General features: G+C 42.7%; 2 protein-coding genes across 3 annotated transcripts in view; one reads left to right on the forward strand and one right to left on the reverse strand.

Moving 5' to 3' along the window:
* Positions 1–17,611, forward strand: part of LOC134226539 (uncharacterized) — a 710,533-nt gene that overhangs the window by 137,637 nt on the left and 555,285 nt on the right. The gene's annotated exons all lie outside the window — the stretch shown is intronic.
* LOC134227827 (uncharacterized) lies at positions 534–16,730 on the reverse strand. Its single transcript, XM_062709505.1, has 3 exons — positions 16,719–16,730; positions 910–1,359; positions 534–647 (listed from the first exon to the last, which is right to left on the reverse strand). The coding sequence occupies exons 1-3, from the start codon at positions 16,728–16,730 to the stop codon at positions 534–536; spliced, it is 576 nt and encodes a 191-aa protein (XP_062565489.1).

Here is a 17,611-nt window from a genome sequence, read left to right on the forward strand (position 1 = left end):
ATGAAATGATAAACCCACTCTGTACCTTCCTAGCATTGATATGGAGGTGAGCCACACTTTTCAATAATTTATCGTATGCCTTTGCCGCTGAAGCTGTTTGAAAGTTATTGTAATAGTCGTAGTGAATTCGCTTGATTAAAGAAACTGATGGTTTATTGACATTTGTGCGTAATACATCCTTCAAGAAAGAAGCGGTGATACGACCAATTCAATTTTTTTTCCAGCATGAACAAGAGAAACGGTAATCTGTTCGATATGGTTTAGCTTTTCTGGATCACAATTGAAATCGATGTGAAATCACCAATCAGCATGCTTCACTTTTTCTTCTAACTGTATGGATCGGTGGGATGCATCAAACAATTTGCCAAGAAAGTACTCTTCAAAATCTATTTCAATTTGAAGGTTTTCTTTGCATGTCATACATTGAAAGTTCGACGAGCCACAGAACGAAGTCATAGCTGATACCTGTAGTCCTTCGTTCTGAATGGAGTTGAAAAAACCGGTGTATTTGACATTATTTGTGGGACATCTTCTCAGAATCGCCTAACTTTTCTTCCAAATGATATATCTTTCATCTTTTTGTACAGATTTTGTTCGGGGACTCGTGGTGGCTTGTTCCAATATGCAGGAAGATCAGTTACCGAGAACTAGAATTTAAAAAAAAATGTTATTAGTTACTAAGCTCAGTGGCTGAAGAGCCATACACTAATTACATCATGCTTCATTTAAATTACGGAGTGAATTACGTGTTATTAAAATCATTGTAGAAACACCAGAATATAAGTTGCGCATAATAAGAAATGAAAGGTGTTAAGATTAATATTTGTGGCTGGTTTAATCTCGTTTTGCAATTCGTTTTTAAATCATCTTTACAATGAACAGCAAAAGGAAATACAGATTTTGACTTACCTTTTTTTCAGCTATTTTTCGACGAATATCTTCAAGCGCAAATAACGTTGCGCCAACATGCGAACAAGTTTCCAGCAAACCAATTGTACAGTTGCAGTGCGCTGATAGTATTTTTCCACTTCGATCGACAATTATCCAAGGTTTGAGAGGTGTTTTCCTTAAATTGAATGAGTGCAAAACTCTTCCGTGGACCACAAACACATTATGCACTTGTTTTCCTCCGACGTACTTGATCCAACCTTGTTGGAACCATAAGTTTGCTTCCATACCTTTCCGGCAATCTTTTGGGTAACCGGTGAACGGGTTTGTCTCGACCACCATGAAGTGGTAAATATCTGCGTAGCTGACATTTATCGGCACCTCCGTGGGGGATACGGTAAGACTGTAGGGATCAATCGAGCCACATAGTTGTATTTTATCCGCATACCGCTGCTTCGCATCAGTCGAATACTAAATACAGAGATGTTTAAACTAATAATAAACGGGTTTAAGAAGATAAACTGTTTGTACAACTTTACCATGTCAATGAATTTATTCACGATCAGGAAATAAGAACAGCTGATTTGAGAGCTGACTGACTGACAGACACTTTATTTTCATCGTACAAATTTGACATTTCGAACAACCCCAGTAAAAATCAAATGGATTTTGATAGTTTTAGCACGGGGTCTAGCAACCTCTATACTGATGGATGCCCATTGCGCACACCAAATTTTTTTCGCCGAAAATCAGCAAAATTTAGCTGAATTCTGCCGAGCTGAATGATCAGCATTTTTTCAGCAAAAAATAATTACCAAAAATATCAGCAAAGTGGACTGTCATTTCATTCGACAACTTTTTACTAAATCATCAGTAAATCGAAAAAGTTTGCTGAAAATTCAGTAGGTTCGGTCATTACACGATGATTTGACAGCACCTTACTGATATAATTCAGCAAAACAAATCAAAATGCTGATTGGTATCATCAGTTTTTTAGTCACGCATAAAATGTTATCGAAATAAATTAGCTTTTTAAAGTTTTTGTATATTTATTTTAATATTCGTATATTAAACCAATAAGACATTATTGCTAAAGCTAAGCTTAGCTAATAGACTGACTGACTCTGTCATTGAGCGGAACTGGTGTAAGTTGCACTTCGATGCAAGTGGGATGGGATTTTCCATTTATTCTCGAAGTGCACGTTTCAGCAGCTCACAAATGTTGAACAATAACGGCGCCGCCGGCCAAGTCCTAAACCAATGAGACATTACTGTTTAAATGCAAAAACAATATATTCCAACACAATAACGCAATAACTTTTGCTTCATCTGTCTAATGATGAATGACCAGAAATTCACGACGTCCGACGTCCATTAGTTTATATTGGCTGAAAAAATAAATTAAAATGATTTGATAGATGATAGGTATTTGATAGATGATGCGATATGATAGGTATATTAAATTAGCAATACTTACGAAAAATTTCTAACTCGAACCAACTCGTCTTACGGCAAGCAAAAATGGCCATATGGCTGCTTATTTCTTAAGTTTGACAGTAGACAATGGGAAATGCTGAGAGATCAGTAATTTGGAAAGATATGCTGATTTTCAGTAAATACAAATCAAATTACTGATTTTCAGTAAACTTCTAAATTACTGATTATTTTCAGTAAAGCATTTTGCTGAAATATTTTTTATGAATTTGGTGTGTGGGACGTCAAAATCGTCATCGGTGACATGAACGTACAGGTAGGAAGGGAGGAAATGTATAGACCGGTCATCGGACCGGATAGTCTGCACACCGTATCGAATGACAACGGCCAACTATGCAGCCTCCCGCGGAATGGTAATCAGAAGCACCTTCTTTCCCCGCAAAAATATCCACAAGGCCACATGGAGATCACCTAACCAAGAAACGGAAAACCAAATCGACCACGTTCTAATCGACGGTAAATTCTTCTCCGACATCACGAACGTCCGCACTTACCGCAGAGCGAATATTGAATCCGACCACTATCTCGTTGCAGTATGCCTGCGCTCAAAACTCTCGACGGTGTACAACACGCGTCGAGGTCGGACGCCGCGGCTTAACATTGGGCGGCTACAAGACGGTAGACTAGCCCAAGAATACGCGCAGCAGCTGGAAGTGACACTCCCAACGGAAGAGCAGCTAGGCGCAGCGTCTCTTGAAGATGGCTGGAGAGATATTCGATCCGCCATTGGTAGCACCGCAACTGCTGCACTTGGCACGGTGCCCCCAGATCAGAGAAACGACTGGTATGACGGCGAATGTGAGCAGTTAGTAGAAGAGAAGAATGCAGCATGGGCGAGATTGCTGCAACACCACACGAGGACGAACCAGGCACGAAATAAACAGGCACGGAACAGACAAATCTCGATTTTCCGGAGGAAAAAGCGTCAGCAGGAAGATCGAGACCGTGAAGAGACGGAGCAACTGTACCGCGCTAATAACACACGAAAGTTCTATGAGAAGTTTAACCGTTCACGTAAGGGCCACGTGCCACAGCCTGATATGTGTAAGGCCATAAATGGGAACCTTCTTAGGAACGAGCGTGAGGTGATCCAAAGGTGGCGGCAGCACTACGAAGAGCACCTGAATGGCGATGTGGCAGACGAAGATGGTGGTTTGGTGATGGACCTGGGAGAACGCGCGCAGGACATGCGACTTCCGGCTCCGGATCTCCAGGAAATCCATGAGGATATTGGCTGGCTGAAAAACAATAAAACCCCTGGGGTTGACCAACTACCAGAATAGCTATTTAAACACGGTGGTGAGGCACTGGCTGGAGCACTGCACTGGGTCATTACCAAGATTTGGGAGGAGGAAGTTTTGCCGCAAGAGTGAATGGAAGGTGTCGTGTGTCCCATCTACAAAAAGGGCGATAAGCTGGATTGTAGCAACTCCCGCGCAATCACATTGCTGAACGCCGCCTACAAGGTACTCTCCCAAATTTTATGCCGTCGACTAGCACCAATTACAATTTTCAATAAGTCTGTACAGCTATTTGGCTTCGCCGACGACATAGATATTATGGCACGTAATTTTGAGAAGATGGAGGAAGCCTACATCAGACTGAAGAGGGAAGCCAAGCGGATAGGACTAGTCATCAATACGTCGAAGACGAAGTACATGATAGGAAGAGGTTCAAGAGAAGATAATGTGAGCCACCCACCGCGAGTTTGCATCGGTGGTGACGAAATCGAGGTGGTAGAAGAATTTGTGTACTTGGGCTCACTGGTGACTGCCGAAAATGATACCAGCAGAGAAATTCGGAGACGTATAGTGGCTGGAAATCGTACATACTTTGGACTCCGCAAGACGCTCCGATCGAATAGAGTTCGCCGCCGTACCAAACTGACAAACTACAAATCGCTCATTAGACCGGTAGTCCTCTACGGACACAAGACCTTGACGATGCTCGTGGAGGACCAACGCGCACTGGGAGTTTTCGAAAGGAAAGTGCTGCGTACCATCTATGGTGGGTGTGGTACTCCTAACCATCCATTTTTTTTTTGCTCTGGTTTTTAAAACTCGGATCCGAACCAGCAGATGTTTGTCCTCCGAAAATCATACACTGAATGCTGGTTCGGATCCGAGTTTTTAAAACCAGAGCAAAAAAAATGGATGGTGAGGAGTACCACAGTGGGGTGCAGATGGCGGAGAACCATCCATCGTTCACACCGCGAAAATCGGATGACTGCGAAGGGCCGGGTACGTAGCCAGAATGTCGGACAATAACCCGGTGAAAATGCTCGACAACGATCCGACGGGCACAAGAAGGCGAGATGTGCAGCGGGCAAGGTGGATCGATCAGGTGGAAGATGACTTGCGGACCCTCCGTAGACTGCATGGTTGGCGACGTGTAGCCATGAACCGAGCCGAATGGAGAAGACTCTTATATACCACACAGGCCACTTCGGCTTTAGTCTGAATAAATAATAAATAATACAATACTGATGATATCAGAAATTTGATGCATTTTGCTGAATATTATCAGCATGATGCTGTCAAATCTTGCATTGGTCAAACCTACTGAATATTCAGTAAACTTTTCGAATTTGCTGAATATTCAGTAAAAAGTTGTCAAAAATAATGACAGTTCACCTTGCTGAAATTTTCAGTAATTTGTTTATGCTGAAACGTTTGCTGATCATTCCGCTCGGCAAAATTCAGCAAAATTATGTTGATCTCCTGCGAAAAAAATTTGGTGTGCATGGAAACGTTGGCTTACCTTAACATCAATTTGAAAAAAAAAATATGGGTTAGGCTCGATTTCCGACTGCTCTTTCACTGTGTAAAATGAACTCACCGAAAATCATCGGCCATCGGTTATACAAAAATGAGTAACATCGTAATTACTCATAATATGAGTTGTTCCTGGAGAGGTCCGTTTTGTGTGAATGGAACACAAAAATATGTAAGTCATTTTAAGCGTGTAATACGTGCAGAGCCCCTCTCGTGCTCAGATTATTTCAGCGACTTTTTAAAAGCACTAAAAGCACTTTTGCGAGCACCACCCGAGCTCAAAATGTTTTAGCAATTTGGATATGCACTGAACAGTGGGCACTTCTGCGAGAACACGCAATGAGCAATTAACGTAAGGTCTTGATAATGCCCGACATGGATCGCTGAATATGTGGCCTCGTGCCACCGGAAAAGGATCAGCCGAATACGTAAGGTAATTGTTGGGAATGAAACAAGACTTACGTGTCATCCGTAACTAATCAGGTAAACGCAAGATGAATACACCACTAGGTGTTCCAATCTGCCAAATTCACGATTCAGCCATCTTGGATTTTAGTATGGGAGAGCCAGCCGGTTTGTTTATGTTTTGCACCGAAAATGAATTTTTCACCCCCGCCTTCTTCTCGTCCATAAATTGAGCAGATTGAAACACCTAGCTGTGTATTCATCTTGGGTAAACGTGTTGTAAGCCATGGCCTACTGATGCTCAATTCAAATCATGCCGCCTTGGCGCGGTTGCGTAATACGAAAAACGTGAGACGTAAGATCGATGAAATAGATATCGGAAATGGATGTGAACTCCCCAAGAAATTATGACGTTTGAGCGGGTCGCATAATGAACGCAAAATGAACTTTTGTTCGAGTGCACGACCCGCTCAAATGTCAAAATCCATCGGTTGAATTAAATTCTGCAGCGTCTGTACGTAACCTCAATCTGATGACAGAACTCGACCCTTGTCGGAGTCAGTGGAAAGTACTACTGAACTGTCAAAAAAGTTCATTTGACGAGGACCAAATTCATTCGTGACGTCAGGTAGCAGTGGTTTGTTTATATTTGGCTGTTTGTCCATTTTAGAAATTGAGCAATTAAATTTCAATTAACTATGACGAAGAAATGTGTTTCTAATGGTTTACTTCACAAAAGCCACCGGCAAGCATATTCCTTTCATATCGATCAGTGTTCACAAAAATTTCAGATTTTTTGTCTAAGTCCCTGTAAACAAACCACTGCTAAACATCAGAAGAGTGAGGTTAAATAAGAGGATGCATCACTCTATTAGGGTCTATTATGCATATTAAACACTGCCTGGATGCTCTCTTTCATATGTCAACTCACCCTTCAATTTTTCACTCATCGTACACTATTTTACTCGGAAATGTCATTTTGCTAACTAGATTTTTTTTGCAATTTCTATTCATTTTCAGGTAAGCTGAAATCATAATTATTGTACGCAGCCCTCCATTTTGTTGCATGAGTTTTTTTGTGTGTTATGGATTTTACTTCACCCAAAAGCGTTTTTGGATATCGAACTGTAAATTCACTGTTAGAGGAGTATTAACTAAAGTAAGTATTCAGCAAAATAATTGGATATGAAAATGAAACTATTCTTCATACGGAAATGCACAGATTTTAAAGATTAGGATTTGGATTTGGAACATTTAATCAAACAACATTTAGGGACACGGCAGGTATTTCCGTCCATCGTCATAGGGGCTAAAACCATCGAAAGGAACGTCCTTTAGCTAGAACTCCACTATAGCAGAACGTATCTCCTGAGCTTACGATTTGATACGGATGAGTTTGTCAAAAAAGTTTCTCTTTAATTGGTTTTCGAGACTATGACGAAAAGACGAAAATACCCGAAAATAGAAAAATGGTTGTCTAAAGTCTTTCGATGCATAAAAGTGAACACTTTCACTTGAACATTTTCGATGTTTTCAGCGAAATTGCTTAAGTTTAACTCCCATATCGAGGAAAAATATCTGGCATGGTCGATTAAGGCCTTACGACGATCTAGAACGCCCTGAGCATGCCTTAGCCTTTAGGCCGAGAAGCGATGAAAAAAAAAAAAAAAAAACAAAAAAAATTACTATTGTGGCTGAAGATAGCCAGCTTTGAACTCAAGGGCAGTTTTGATGACCCAGAATTCTCTAAAACTTTCTTCCGATTTATGTAGAATTCCAGGAGATGTGATGAATATGACTGAATACGTTTCCAAACTTTCCGTGAAGAAAAGACTACTTCTGCAGCTGAAGAACTGAACTCTTGAACTCAAGGACAATTGGGATGCCGGACAGCAACCCTGCAAAGATGGAACGACTTGGCGAGCGTGGGCGTGTTTTGCATTAGTGTTGATTTCTTCACATATGGTCGGGGTTCAACCAAACCGCGCCAAGCGGCTTTTCGACTGACTTGTGATATTTTGTTCGTTCAAGAAAAACGTAAGTTGTTTCATATCAATTTAAGCATACATTTGCAGTAGGATATCCTCAGTTATGGGGGCAGCAGGGACTATGTCCAAGGGCTTGACGATCCCTCCCCAGGCCATCTGCGAGTTGTGGCGCCTGCCTAGGATGTGGTGGGGTTTGACAGTGGGCCCTGTTAAGGTGATTATAGAATGAAGCCCGTGGTGAATTTCAAATTCACCACACGTTTATCTACATACATTTCCAAAAGCCCAAATCTGGCGTAATAGTTCTCGTACAGTGCCGAAACTCAAATTATGATTGTTCAGCATAACTAAGCAAACGATCTACCATTATTTCAGCCCCATACACGTTATGGATCTTTCATCTCGTGCTCTTGAAAAAAATATTGGAAAAGCACGTGGTTTACAAAATGGCCGATTTCTGGCTTCATTCTATAATCACCTTAAACCTCTATAAAAAGCTGCATGAATCCGCAAGTAGGCTCCGCCAAAGCGACCGTGTGCCGCTCAAAGCGCACAAGCCCAAGTCCTGGTGTTAGGTGGGCATCGAGCGGCTACCTTCTACCAAAGCTGTGGCACCACCAACGAGCTGGGAACCGGCTTCATAGTGCTGGGAAAGATGCGCCAACGCGTGATTGGGTAGCAGCCAATCAACGCAAAGATGTGCAAGCTGAGGATAAAAGGCCGTTTATTCAACTATAGCATCATCAACGTGCACTGCCCACACGAAGGGAGATCCGACGACGAGAAAGAAGCGTTCTATGCGCAGCTGGAGCAGACATACGATGGATGCCCACTGCGGGACGTCAAAATCGTCATCGGTGACATGAACGCTCAGGTAGGCAGGGAGGAAATGTATATACTGATCATCGGTCCGGATAGTCTGCATACCGTATCGAACGACAACGGCCAACGATGTATAATCTTTGCAGCCTCCGCGGAATGGTAGTCCGAAGCACTTTCTCCCTCCGCAAGAATATCCACAAGGCCACATGGAAATCACCTAATCAAGTAACGGAAAACCAAATCGACCACGTTCTAATCGACGGTAAATTCTTCTCCGACATCACGAACGTACGCACTTACCGCAGTGCGAATATTGAATCCGACCACTACCTCGTTGCAGTATGTCTGCGCTCAAAACTCTCGACGGTGATCAACACGCGTTGGAGTTGTGCGCCTCGGCTAAACATTGGGCGGCTACAAGACGGTAGACTAGACCAAGACTACGCGCAGCAGCTGGAAGTGGCACTCCTAACGGAAGAGCAGCTAGGCGCAGCATCTCTTGAAGATGGCTGGAGAGATATTCGATCCGCCATTGGAAGCACCGCAACCGCTGCACTAGGCACGGTGGCTCCGGATCAGAAAAACGACTGGTATGACGACGAATGTGAGCAGTTAGTTGAGGAGAAGAATGCAGCATGGGCGAGATTGCTGCAACACCGCACGAGGGCGAACGAAGCACGATACAAACGGGCGCGGAACAGTCAAAACTCGATTTTCCGGAGGAAAAAGCGCCAGCAGGAAGATCGAGACCGTGAGGAGACGGAGGAACTGTACCGCGCTAATAACGCACGAAAGTTCTATGAGAAGTTGAACCGTTCACGTAAGGGCCACGTGCCACAGCCTGATATGTGTAAGGACATAAACGGGAACCTTCTTACAAACGAGCGTGAGGTGATCCAAAGGTGGCGGCAGCACTACGAAGAGCACCTGCATGGCAATATGGCAGACAACGGTGGCGGTATGGTAATGAACCTAGGAGCACGCGTGCAGGACATGCGACTTCCGGCTACGAATCTCCAGGAAATCCAGGAGGAGATCGGCCGGCTGAAAAAGAACAAAGCCCCTTGAAGTAACCAACTACCAGGAGAGCTGTTTAAACATGGTGGTGAAGCACTGGCTAGAGCGCTGCACTGGGTGATTACCAAGGTTTGGGAGGATGAGGTTCTGCCTCAGTAGTGGATGGAAGGTGTCGTGTGTCCCATCTACAAAAAGGGCGATAAGCTGGATTGTAGCAACTACCGCGCAATCACATTGCTGCACACCGCCTACAAGGTACTTTCCCAAATTTTATGCCGCCGACTAACACCAATTGCAAGAGAGTTCGTGGGGCAGTACCAGGCGGGATTTATGGGTGCACGCTCTACCACAGACCAGGTGTTCGCCATACGTCAGGTATTGCAGAAATGCCGCGAATACAACGTGCCCACACATCATCTATTTATCGACTTCAAAGCCGCATCTGATACAATCGATCGGGACCAGCTATGGCAGCTAATGCACGAAAACGGATTTCCGGATAAACTGATACGGTTGATCAAGCGACGATGGATCGGGTGATGTGCGTAGTTCGAGTTTCAGGAGCATTCTTGAGTCCCTTCGAAACGCGTAGACGGTTACGGCAAGGTGATGGTCTTTCGTGTCTGCTATTCAACATCGCTTTCGAGGGTGTAATACGAAGGGCAGGGATTGACACGAGTGGTACGATTTTCACGAAGTCCGTCCAGTTATTTGGTTTCGCCGACGACATTGATATCATGGCACGTAACTTTGAGAGGATGGAGGAAGCCCGGGTGCTTGCGGCGCTTATCGTGTCTCTGTAAAATCATAGAAGTCGGGTTTCTTGTTGCTTCTAGCCATCTTTGGCTAAGGTCACAAAAGTTATTCAGAACCTTAATCCGATTTTGCATTATAGAGGAACTGTTCGGCACTTCATCTCATAGCTCCCATTTCCATCCCATCAAAAACAAAACAATAAAAAGGAATTTGATTTGTTTTTTAATTTTGTGATTTTTTTCAGCTGTGAGCACGCGTGTTTGCAAAAAGAAATTGATGCTGTATTTCTCTGTTTTGCGATGAGATGAATATATCTCGCTTACCTTTTCAAAAGGACCTAAGTAACATTTTAATCATGAATTAATTTGAATAGCGCAATCTACAGAACAACATGAAAGCTTTTGATTGCAGTTCTGAAATTAATTCTTAATTGTTACTTAGAAAAATTAAAAATGAAAAAATGTTACTTAGAAGTTAAGCGAGATGTTCAGAAGTTGTTCGAGAGTTCAGATGGAATTAAAACAACATTTAGGAAGCTGCCTTGAATACGATAAAGAAAGCTAAATTACTCAACTCAGTGCATCCAAGAAGGGGATTGAAAATGAAGGTATGGTAATTGGTACTCTGAAAGAGACTTAGGAAATTAAGCTTTTGTAAGAGATTTAGGCATGTAGATCCTTATTCGCCTTCGGTTGTAGTGCATTGGTGCATCGATTGTAGATAATATGACTGCAGTTACCACACTTTCTCTGTATATATAGTAAAATTGAAAGGTACGAGTCTATCAGAAGTACGACATGCCCAAAGCTTTCCTGAGCACAAGCCGTAAGTCGAAAATGATTAAAGTATTTCACTAGGTGAGCTTGATTTTCTTCCTTTCCCAGATGATAATCATACTTACCGACCGTAGCTGGAAGTCCTATATTCAACCATTGCTGTCGAGCGGTACATCCTACTGAATTATGCAAGGTAAATTCGATGTGCTTTGCTTCAGCTTGCCGAAAAGTACATAGTTGTACCGGTGCAAAGGATGGTAGAAAACAAAATCAGTAAAGGATTTGGTTTCATTTGGGGCTTATGGAGGATTTTCGTTGCTTACTCCGGTACTCTGCTTCAGCTCGGATAGACGAGTGAGTGTGATACACTCTAGCACTCAGATTACTCCAGTACGGAACCGTTGATGGTCGTTAACGACTTGCTTACAAGAAGTCATTAAATTAATAGCTTCTTATGGGGGTGGTTAATGGCGATGAGTTATCCTGGACACATCAGCTCGCATAGAACCCTTTTTCTCATTTATAAGACAGAATTATGCCATAACGAAACGGATCAAAAAGTAACTCAGTCTATTGTGCGATTTATTAAAATGTTGTGATTTCAAGCTCTTGAGCGCCTCGAGTGGAAATTTATCGAATTTTCAAAACGTATTTCAGTTTCCAGAGTTTTAAGGGAAGACTGTTCTGTAGTACCAAGAAAAAAATCGGGGAAAATGCAAGAAAAGTTATCTAAGAGTTTTCGCTATGCACGACTTTGTTTATTGTGCTGTGTAGCAGACACGTACTCTATCATCAGAGCAGTCGACAAAAATTGACTCTTTACTTTACTTACTTATTTTCATTAATCTCACTCTTGAACGGCTTGGAAATCACACCTTTGTCGGATGATCGACGTCTTAAAAATTATCAGTCTACAAATCTATTTTTGTTATCAAATTTTTTCAAAATTTTTTCTTTTTTTTTTAAATAGTTGTTTTTATGTATAACGACAATTGGTACACCCACCCTATTTGAATAAATTATTTCCGAACCCATCCAGAAGTTACGGTCGAGATAATAGTGATGAACTGATTGAAACGGAAATCAAGAAACTAAAGGTGTGCCCTGAGTATGATTGAGCCCATTTGCTTACCCACCCGAACCAATCAGATTTGTTTCAACGTTCCGCTCGGTACATCAAGAGCCATCAACAGGGCACCAAGCTGCAACATGTGCAATAGAATAAATTGTACCCCTGGCTGGTGTTGTGTGCACGAATGTATTTCTTAGGTCCGGCTCTTTACTCGGCCGTTCCACCCTAGAACCGGTGGGAATTCTCGACGAAGCTGAGGGGAATATTTATAGGCAGTCCATATCCTCTCCATATACTCGTTTATTCGGTAGCTACGATGGACGATAGTTGGTGCAGTGGAAGTCTCCCATGGTGAAGGAGTTGCCCGGGCGAGTCTGGTGTGCAGCTTCTCGGATGTTCAGAATGTTGAAACTGATTTCAGCAGTTGGGATGAGTTTGATGCGGTTTCGAGAAAACTATTTCGGCTTAATTGAAATGTCAACAGCTTGTTATTTATCTCAATGTTTGGTATAGTGGTGATGGTTCTGCGATTTTCAACAGTGCTCGGAGATGAATCTATTATTTAAATTAATGGAGTAAATAAATCGTTTGTCTTGATACTAATTCTTACGTGTTTTGTTTCATAATAACTCATCTAACTAACCAACATCAAACTAAGGTTACTTTGCAACACTAGATATAAAAATTGCAGGAGAAAAAAATTCAATAATGTAGTGTTACAAAACTTGAATAAGAAAGGCAAGACAGCATGCTACACGTTCGTAATAAAAGAACATGAGTGGAACAACCACTGTCAGTCAATGATTTTGCAACATTTCATACACTTTTCCACCTGTGTCTTGTGGTTTTGTATGTCATGTTATGAATTCCACAATTCTTTCCTAGGAAGCGCTAGAAACCCGATGGGAGAACATTGTGAGCAATTATTTCGAAAATGTTCATATGAATTCGACAGGATTATACTACATTATAAGTTATATTTTTATTTTAACAAATTAAAAATCTAAAGATTGTTTTCCCGTTTAGGTCTTGGACCAGTCTTTAGCGAAATAAGCAGTCGTCGCTATGATGGATGAGTTTCGCGTTTACATCGTTAACGATAGCAACGTTCCAATTCCCATCAGGATATTCGTCACCCTGTCTTCATTGTTTCACTTTTCAACTGACAAAACTGATGTCAGCATGCCTGAGTTGACGGGGTGAACAATGACTGATGATACTTGCTGAAATAGCGGTGCATCCGGATGGAGTGTCAGGTCAGTTTTCATTTGTTGGGTGGGGTAATGATTGATTCGGAAAATAAGAATTCCGGATTGACATCCTTCCCCTCGAAAAACTCATATTTGCGAAAGTGAACTGTTTCATCCCTAGAGATGATTGAGCTGGCGTGGAAGTAATTACATTTCAATAACTAGTTGCTGTTATATACCTAGCTGATAACTGCGTTGAAGCAGTTCTGTTTTTCATACTTGATTCGAATTCTATTCTAGACATGAAATTTGAAATGATGATCGTACCTATTTATGATCACTATTTGTTATCATTTATTGTTGCAAGCATAGGTTCAATATTCAGATAAAAGAATTTTCTTCCTGATTCCTGATCATAATACTGGTTTCACAATTCGTGTTTGAGTGACTACTTTTCCATACCAATGAAATGGGTGCTTTAATGACCATTATGCAGCTCAAATTAAATCATTATGGGTGCTATAAAGGAAAATCAACATCAGAACAATAGTATGACTATATTTAGTTGAATAAGCTTGAGTAAGTGTTCAAATAATGCACGCTATGCATCGCGTAACTTTTTTTATACAACAAATATGAGTTTGTAAAAGTATCACCGACGCGTGCTTACTCGCAATCTACATGCTACATCAAACAACTCAAAACCAAAATACGCCGCTCCAAAACTACGAGATGGCAATGCTAGAAAGAGAACACGATGTGTCCACGAGTCACCTTAAAGAAATAGTTTGATGGACATGACATCAAAATTCTCCAAAGGCAGATTCTTCTTGTGGGGCTCGACTCCCACTCCGCTGAACGAACTATCCGTTGGTTTGTTCGCTTACATGCTGTCGTGAAGTATGCAACTCCGTTGATTGCCCGATGAAGAAAGAGGCAAAATCATTGCCTGCTAGTCACTGATCAATGATGACCGACCACGGATCCGTTATTCGCGAAGTCGAAGCAAATTCTGCTCTTCCCTCCTATGGGAAATCCCATTGCTATCTGTCAGAGTTTGAGTGAAACATGGCCGCCATCTCCTCCTCTCTGTTGCTCTACTGTAAAAACCCATAAAGAACTGTCATTGTTTGTGTGAAGAATTTTGCTTCGACTTCGCGAATATGGAAGATATATGCGTATCTGTCAACAATGCACACCGGGAGTGGATTACTCAGCTTGAAATATATCTTACCTTCACATTCACCTTCTTCTCTCAATTAAAAAAGAGAAACAAAAATCCATTGACTTGGGATTTTCAAAATTATTTATTTACGTTATTATTTTTAAATAGTCAACTCCAAATCAACAGTCCAACATCCCTATGTAATTTCCATATTTGAAATCTTTCCAATTCAATATTGAAATCAAATATTTCAAATATTTGGCTTTGCATTCCAACTAGAGCTTGGCACGCTATTTGTGTTAGTGTTTCGTAAGCATTTCCACAATTGGTTGAGGTTCTGCCAAAACACACCAAGCGCCAACAAAAAATCACCTATTTTCTGCTCAAACTTTCGTTTAGTGCAGCGGTTCTCAACTTTTTTCTTAAGAGATTGAAGTTTTTCCTTTCGAGTCTCTTCAAATGAGGCTTCCGAGCCTCTTGAAAAAAGGCTCCCGAACCTCTTCAATGGAGGCTGCCGAGCCTCTTGAAAGAAGACTACCGAGACTCCTGTGAAGAGGGTCGCATGCCACTTGAAAGGAGGCTTCCGAGCCTCTTGAAAGGAGGCTTCCGAGCCTCTTGAAAGGAGGCTTCCGAGCCTCTTGAAAGGAGGCTTTCGAGTCTCTTGAATGGAGGCCTCCGAACCTCTTGAAAGGAGGCTTCCGAGCCTCTTGAAAGGAGGCTTCCGAGCCTCTTGAAAGAAGGCTTCCGAGCCTCTTGAAAGAAGGCTTTCGAGCCTCTTGAAAGGAGGCTTCCGAGCCTCTTGAAAGGAAGCTTCCAAGCCTCTTGAAAGGAGGCTTCCGAGCTTCTTTAAAGGAGACTTCCGAGCCTCTTGAAAGGAGGCTTCCGAGCCTCTTGAAAAGAGGCTTCCGAGCCTCTTGGAAGGAGGCTTCCGAGCCTCTTGGAAGGAGGCTTCCGAGTCTCTTGAATCTCTTCCAAACCTCTTGGATGGAGGCTTCTGAGCCTCTTGAGAGGAGGCTTCCAAGCCTCTTAAAAAGAGTCTTTCGAGCTTCTTGAAAAGAGGCTTCCGAGTCTCTTGAAAGTAGGATTCCGAACCTCTTGAAAGGAGGCTTCCGAGCCTCTTGAAAACAGTCTTCTGAGCCTTTTGAAAGGAGGTTTCCAGCCTGTTGAAAGGAGGCTTCTGAGCCTCTTGAAAGGAGGCTTCTGAGGCCTCTTGAAAGGAGGCTTCTGAGCCTCTTGAAAGGAGGCTTCTGAGCCTCTTGAAAGGAGGCTTCTGAGGCCTCTTGAAAGGAGGCTTCCAGGCCTCTTGAAAGGAGGCTTCCGAGCCTCTTGAAAGGAGGCTTCTGAGCCTCTTGAAAGGAGGCTTCTGAGGCCTCTTGAAAGGAGGCTTCTGAGCCTCTTGAAAGGAGGCTTCTGAGGCCTCTTGAAAGGAGGCTTCTGAGCCTCTTGAAAGGAGGCTTCCGGGCCTCTTGAAAGGAGGCTTCTGAGCCTCTTGAAAGGAGGCTTCTGAGCCTCTTGAAAGGAGGCTTCTGAGCCTCTTGAAAGGAGGCCTGAGCCTCTTGAAAGGAGGCTTCCGAGCCTCTTTAAAGGAGGCTTCCGGGCCTCTTGAAAGGAGGCTGAGCCTCTTGAAAGGAGGCTTCCGGGCCTCTTGAAAGGAGGCCTGAGCCTCTTGAAAGGAGGCTTGAGCCTCTTGAAAGGAGGCTTCCTGAGCCGCTTGAAAGGAGGCTTCCGGGCCTCTTGAGAGGATCCTTCTGAGTCTCTTGAAAGGAGGCTTCTGAGTCTCTTGAAAGAAGGCTTCTGAGCCTCATCAAAAGAGGTTTCTGAGCCTCTTGAAAGCAGGCTTCTGAGCGTCTTGAAAGGAGGCTACTGAGCCTCGTGAAAGGAGGCTTCTGAGCCTCTTGAAAGGAGGCTTCCGAGCCTCTTGAAAGGAGGCTTCCGAGCCTCTTGAAAGGAGGCTTCCGAGCCTCTTGAAAGGAGGCTTCCGAGCCTCTTGAAAGGAGGCTTCCGAGCCTGTTGAAAGGAGGCTTCCGAGCCTCTTGAAAGGAGGCTTCCGAGCCTCTTGAAAGGAGGCTTCCGAGCCTCTTGAAAGGAGGCTTCCGAGCCTCTTGAAAGGAGGCTTCCGAGCCTCTTGAAAGGAGGCTTCCGAGCCTCTTGAAAGGAGGCTTCCGAGCATCTTGAAAGGAGGCTTCCGAGCCTTTTGAAAAGAGGCTTTCGAGCCTCTTGAAAGGAGACTTCCGAGCTTCTTGAAAGGATGCTTCCGAGCCTCTTGAAAGAATGCTTCCGAGCTTTTGAAAGAATCCTTCCGAGCCTCTATGAATTATGAATTGAAAGCTTTCCTATGACTGCCATTGCATGATAAAGAATGGATACATACCCAGGGAGTCATTGTGTCCCACTCGTAGACATTTTGGACCAGATCAAGCATCAAAAGAGACCCTTTTTCAATCACATTTCCGATGTATAAGTTCATTATTTAGCCCTATCACAGCAGAGAACCCTTGCACAAATCGTAGATGGAGTTCAGCGATAAATATATCCACTGTAATTGTAAACTAGCTTTATGTACCCGGCCTTGCTCGGAATTGCCAGTTTGGTTTGCAGTTTTCTTTTACAATCGGAAAATGATAAAACCAATTGATCAACAGGGTAATTGTGTTTACTTATTCATACTTTATCATTTGATTAAAAGAAGGCTTTTGGAAACATTGACTGATTTTGAAGAAGGGATCTTGGGTTTGAAAGGTCTTATTCCGGGAAAACGTCTATTTCTAAAGAAGGAAAAACATTCATCGATGCCATATTCGGGCAACGCATATTTTTAAAGAAGGGATCACAACCACCATTGCCTTATTCCGGGCAAATGCCTACTTTTGAAGAAGCAATCACATCCACCATTCAGAAGGAAACACATTAATCATTGCTTTTCACTGGGCATACAATTATTCCGATGAACAACAATACCCAATCCCAATACACCCCCCCCCCCATCCCATTCCAAAAATCCCTTCCAGCCTCTCTATAATAGTTTCCTTTGGGTAGGGATTACGTGCTAACGTGCTTGGTTTGAATTGACCTATGCGATAAAAAGGTATACTAAACTGTTCGTTTAATGAATATACCCTCTCTTTCATTTAGCTATGGCACTCATACCCAGTCTGATATAGTCTTCCTTAGACAGATAATATGGGTTCCAAATTTGGTGGACATCGATAAATGGGTTCAGAAGTCATGCTGAATTGATCGATAACTAAACAATACCCCCTGTCC

This window comes from Armigeres subalbatus, chromosome 3, assembly GCF_024139115.2.
Source record: "Armigeres subalbatus isolate Guangzhou_Male chromosome 3, GZ_Asu_2, whole genome shotgun sequence".
Taxonomy (NCBI): domain Eukaryota; kingdom Metazoa; phylum Arthropoda; class Insecta; order Diptera; family Culicidae; genus Armigeres; species Armigeres subalbatus.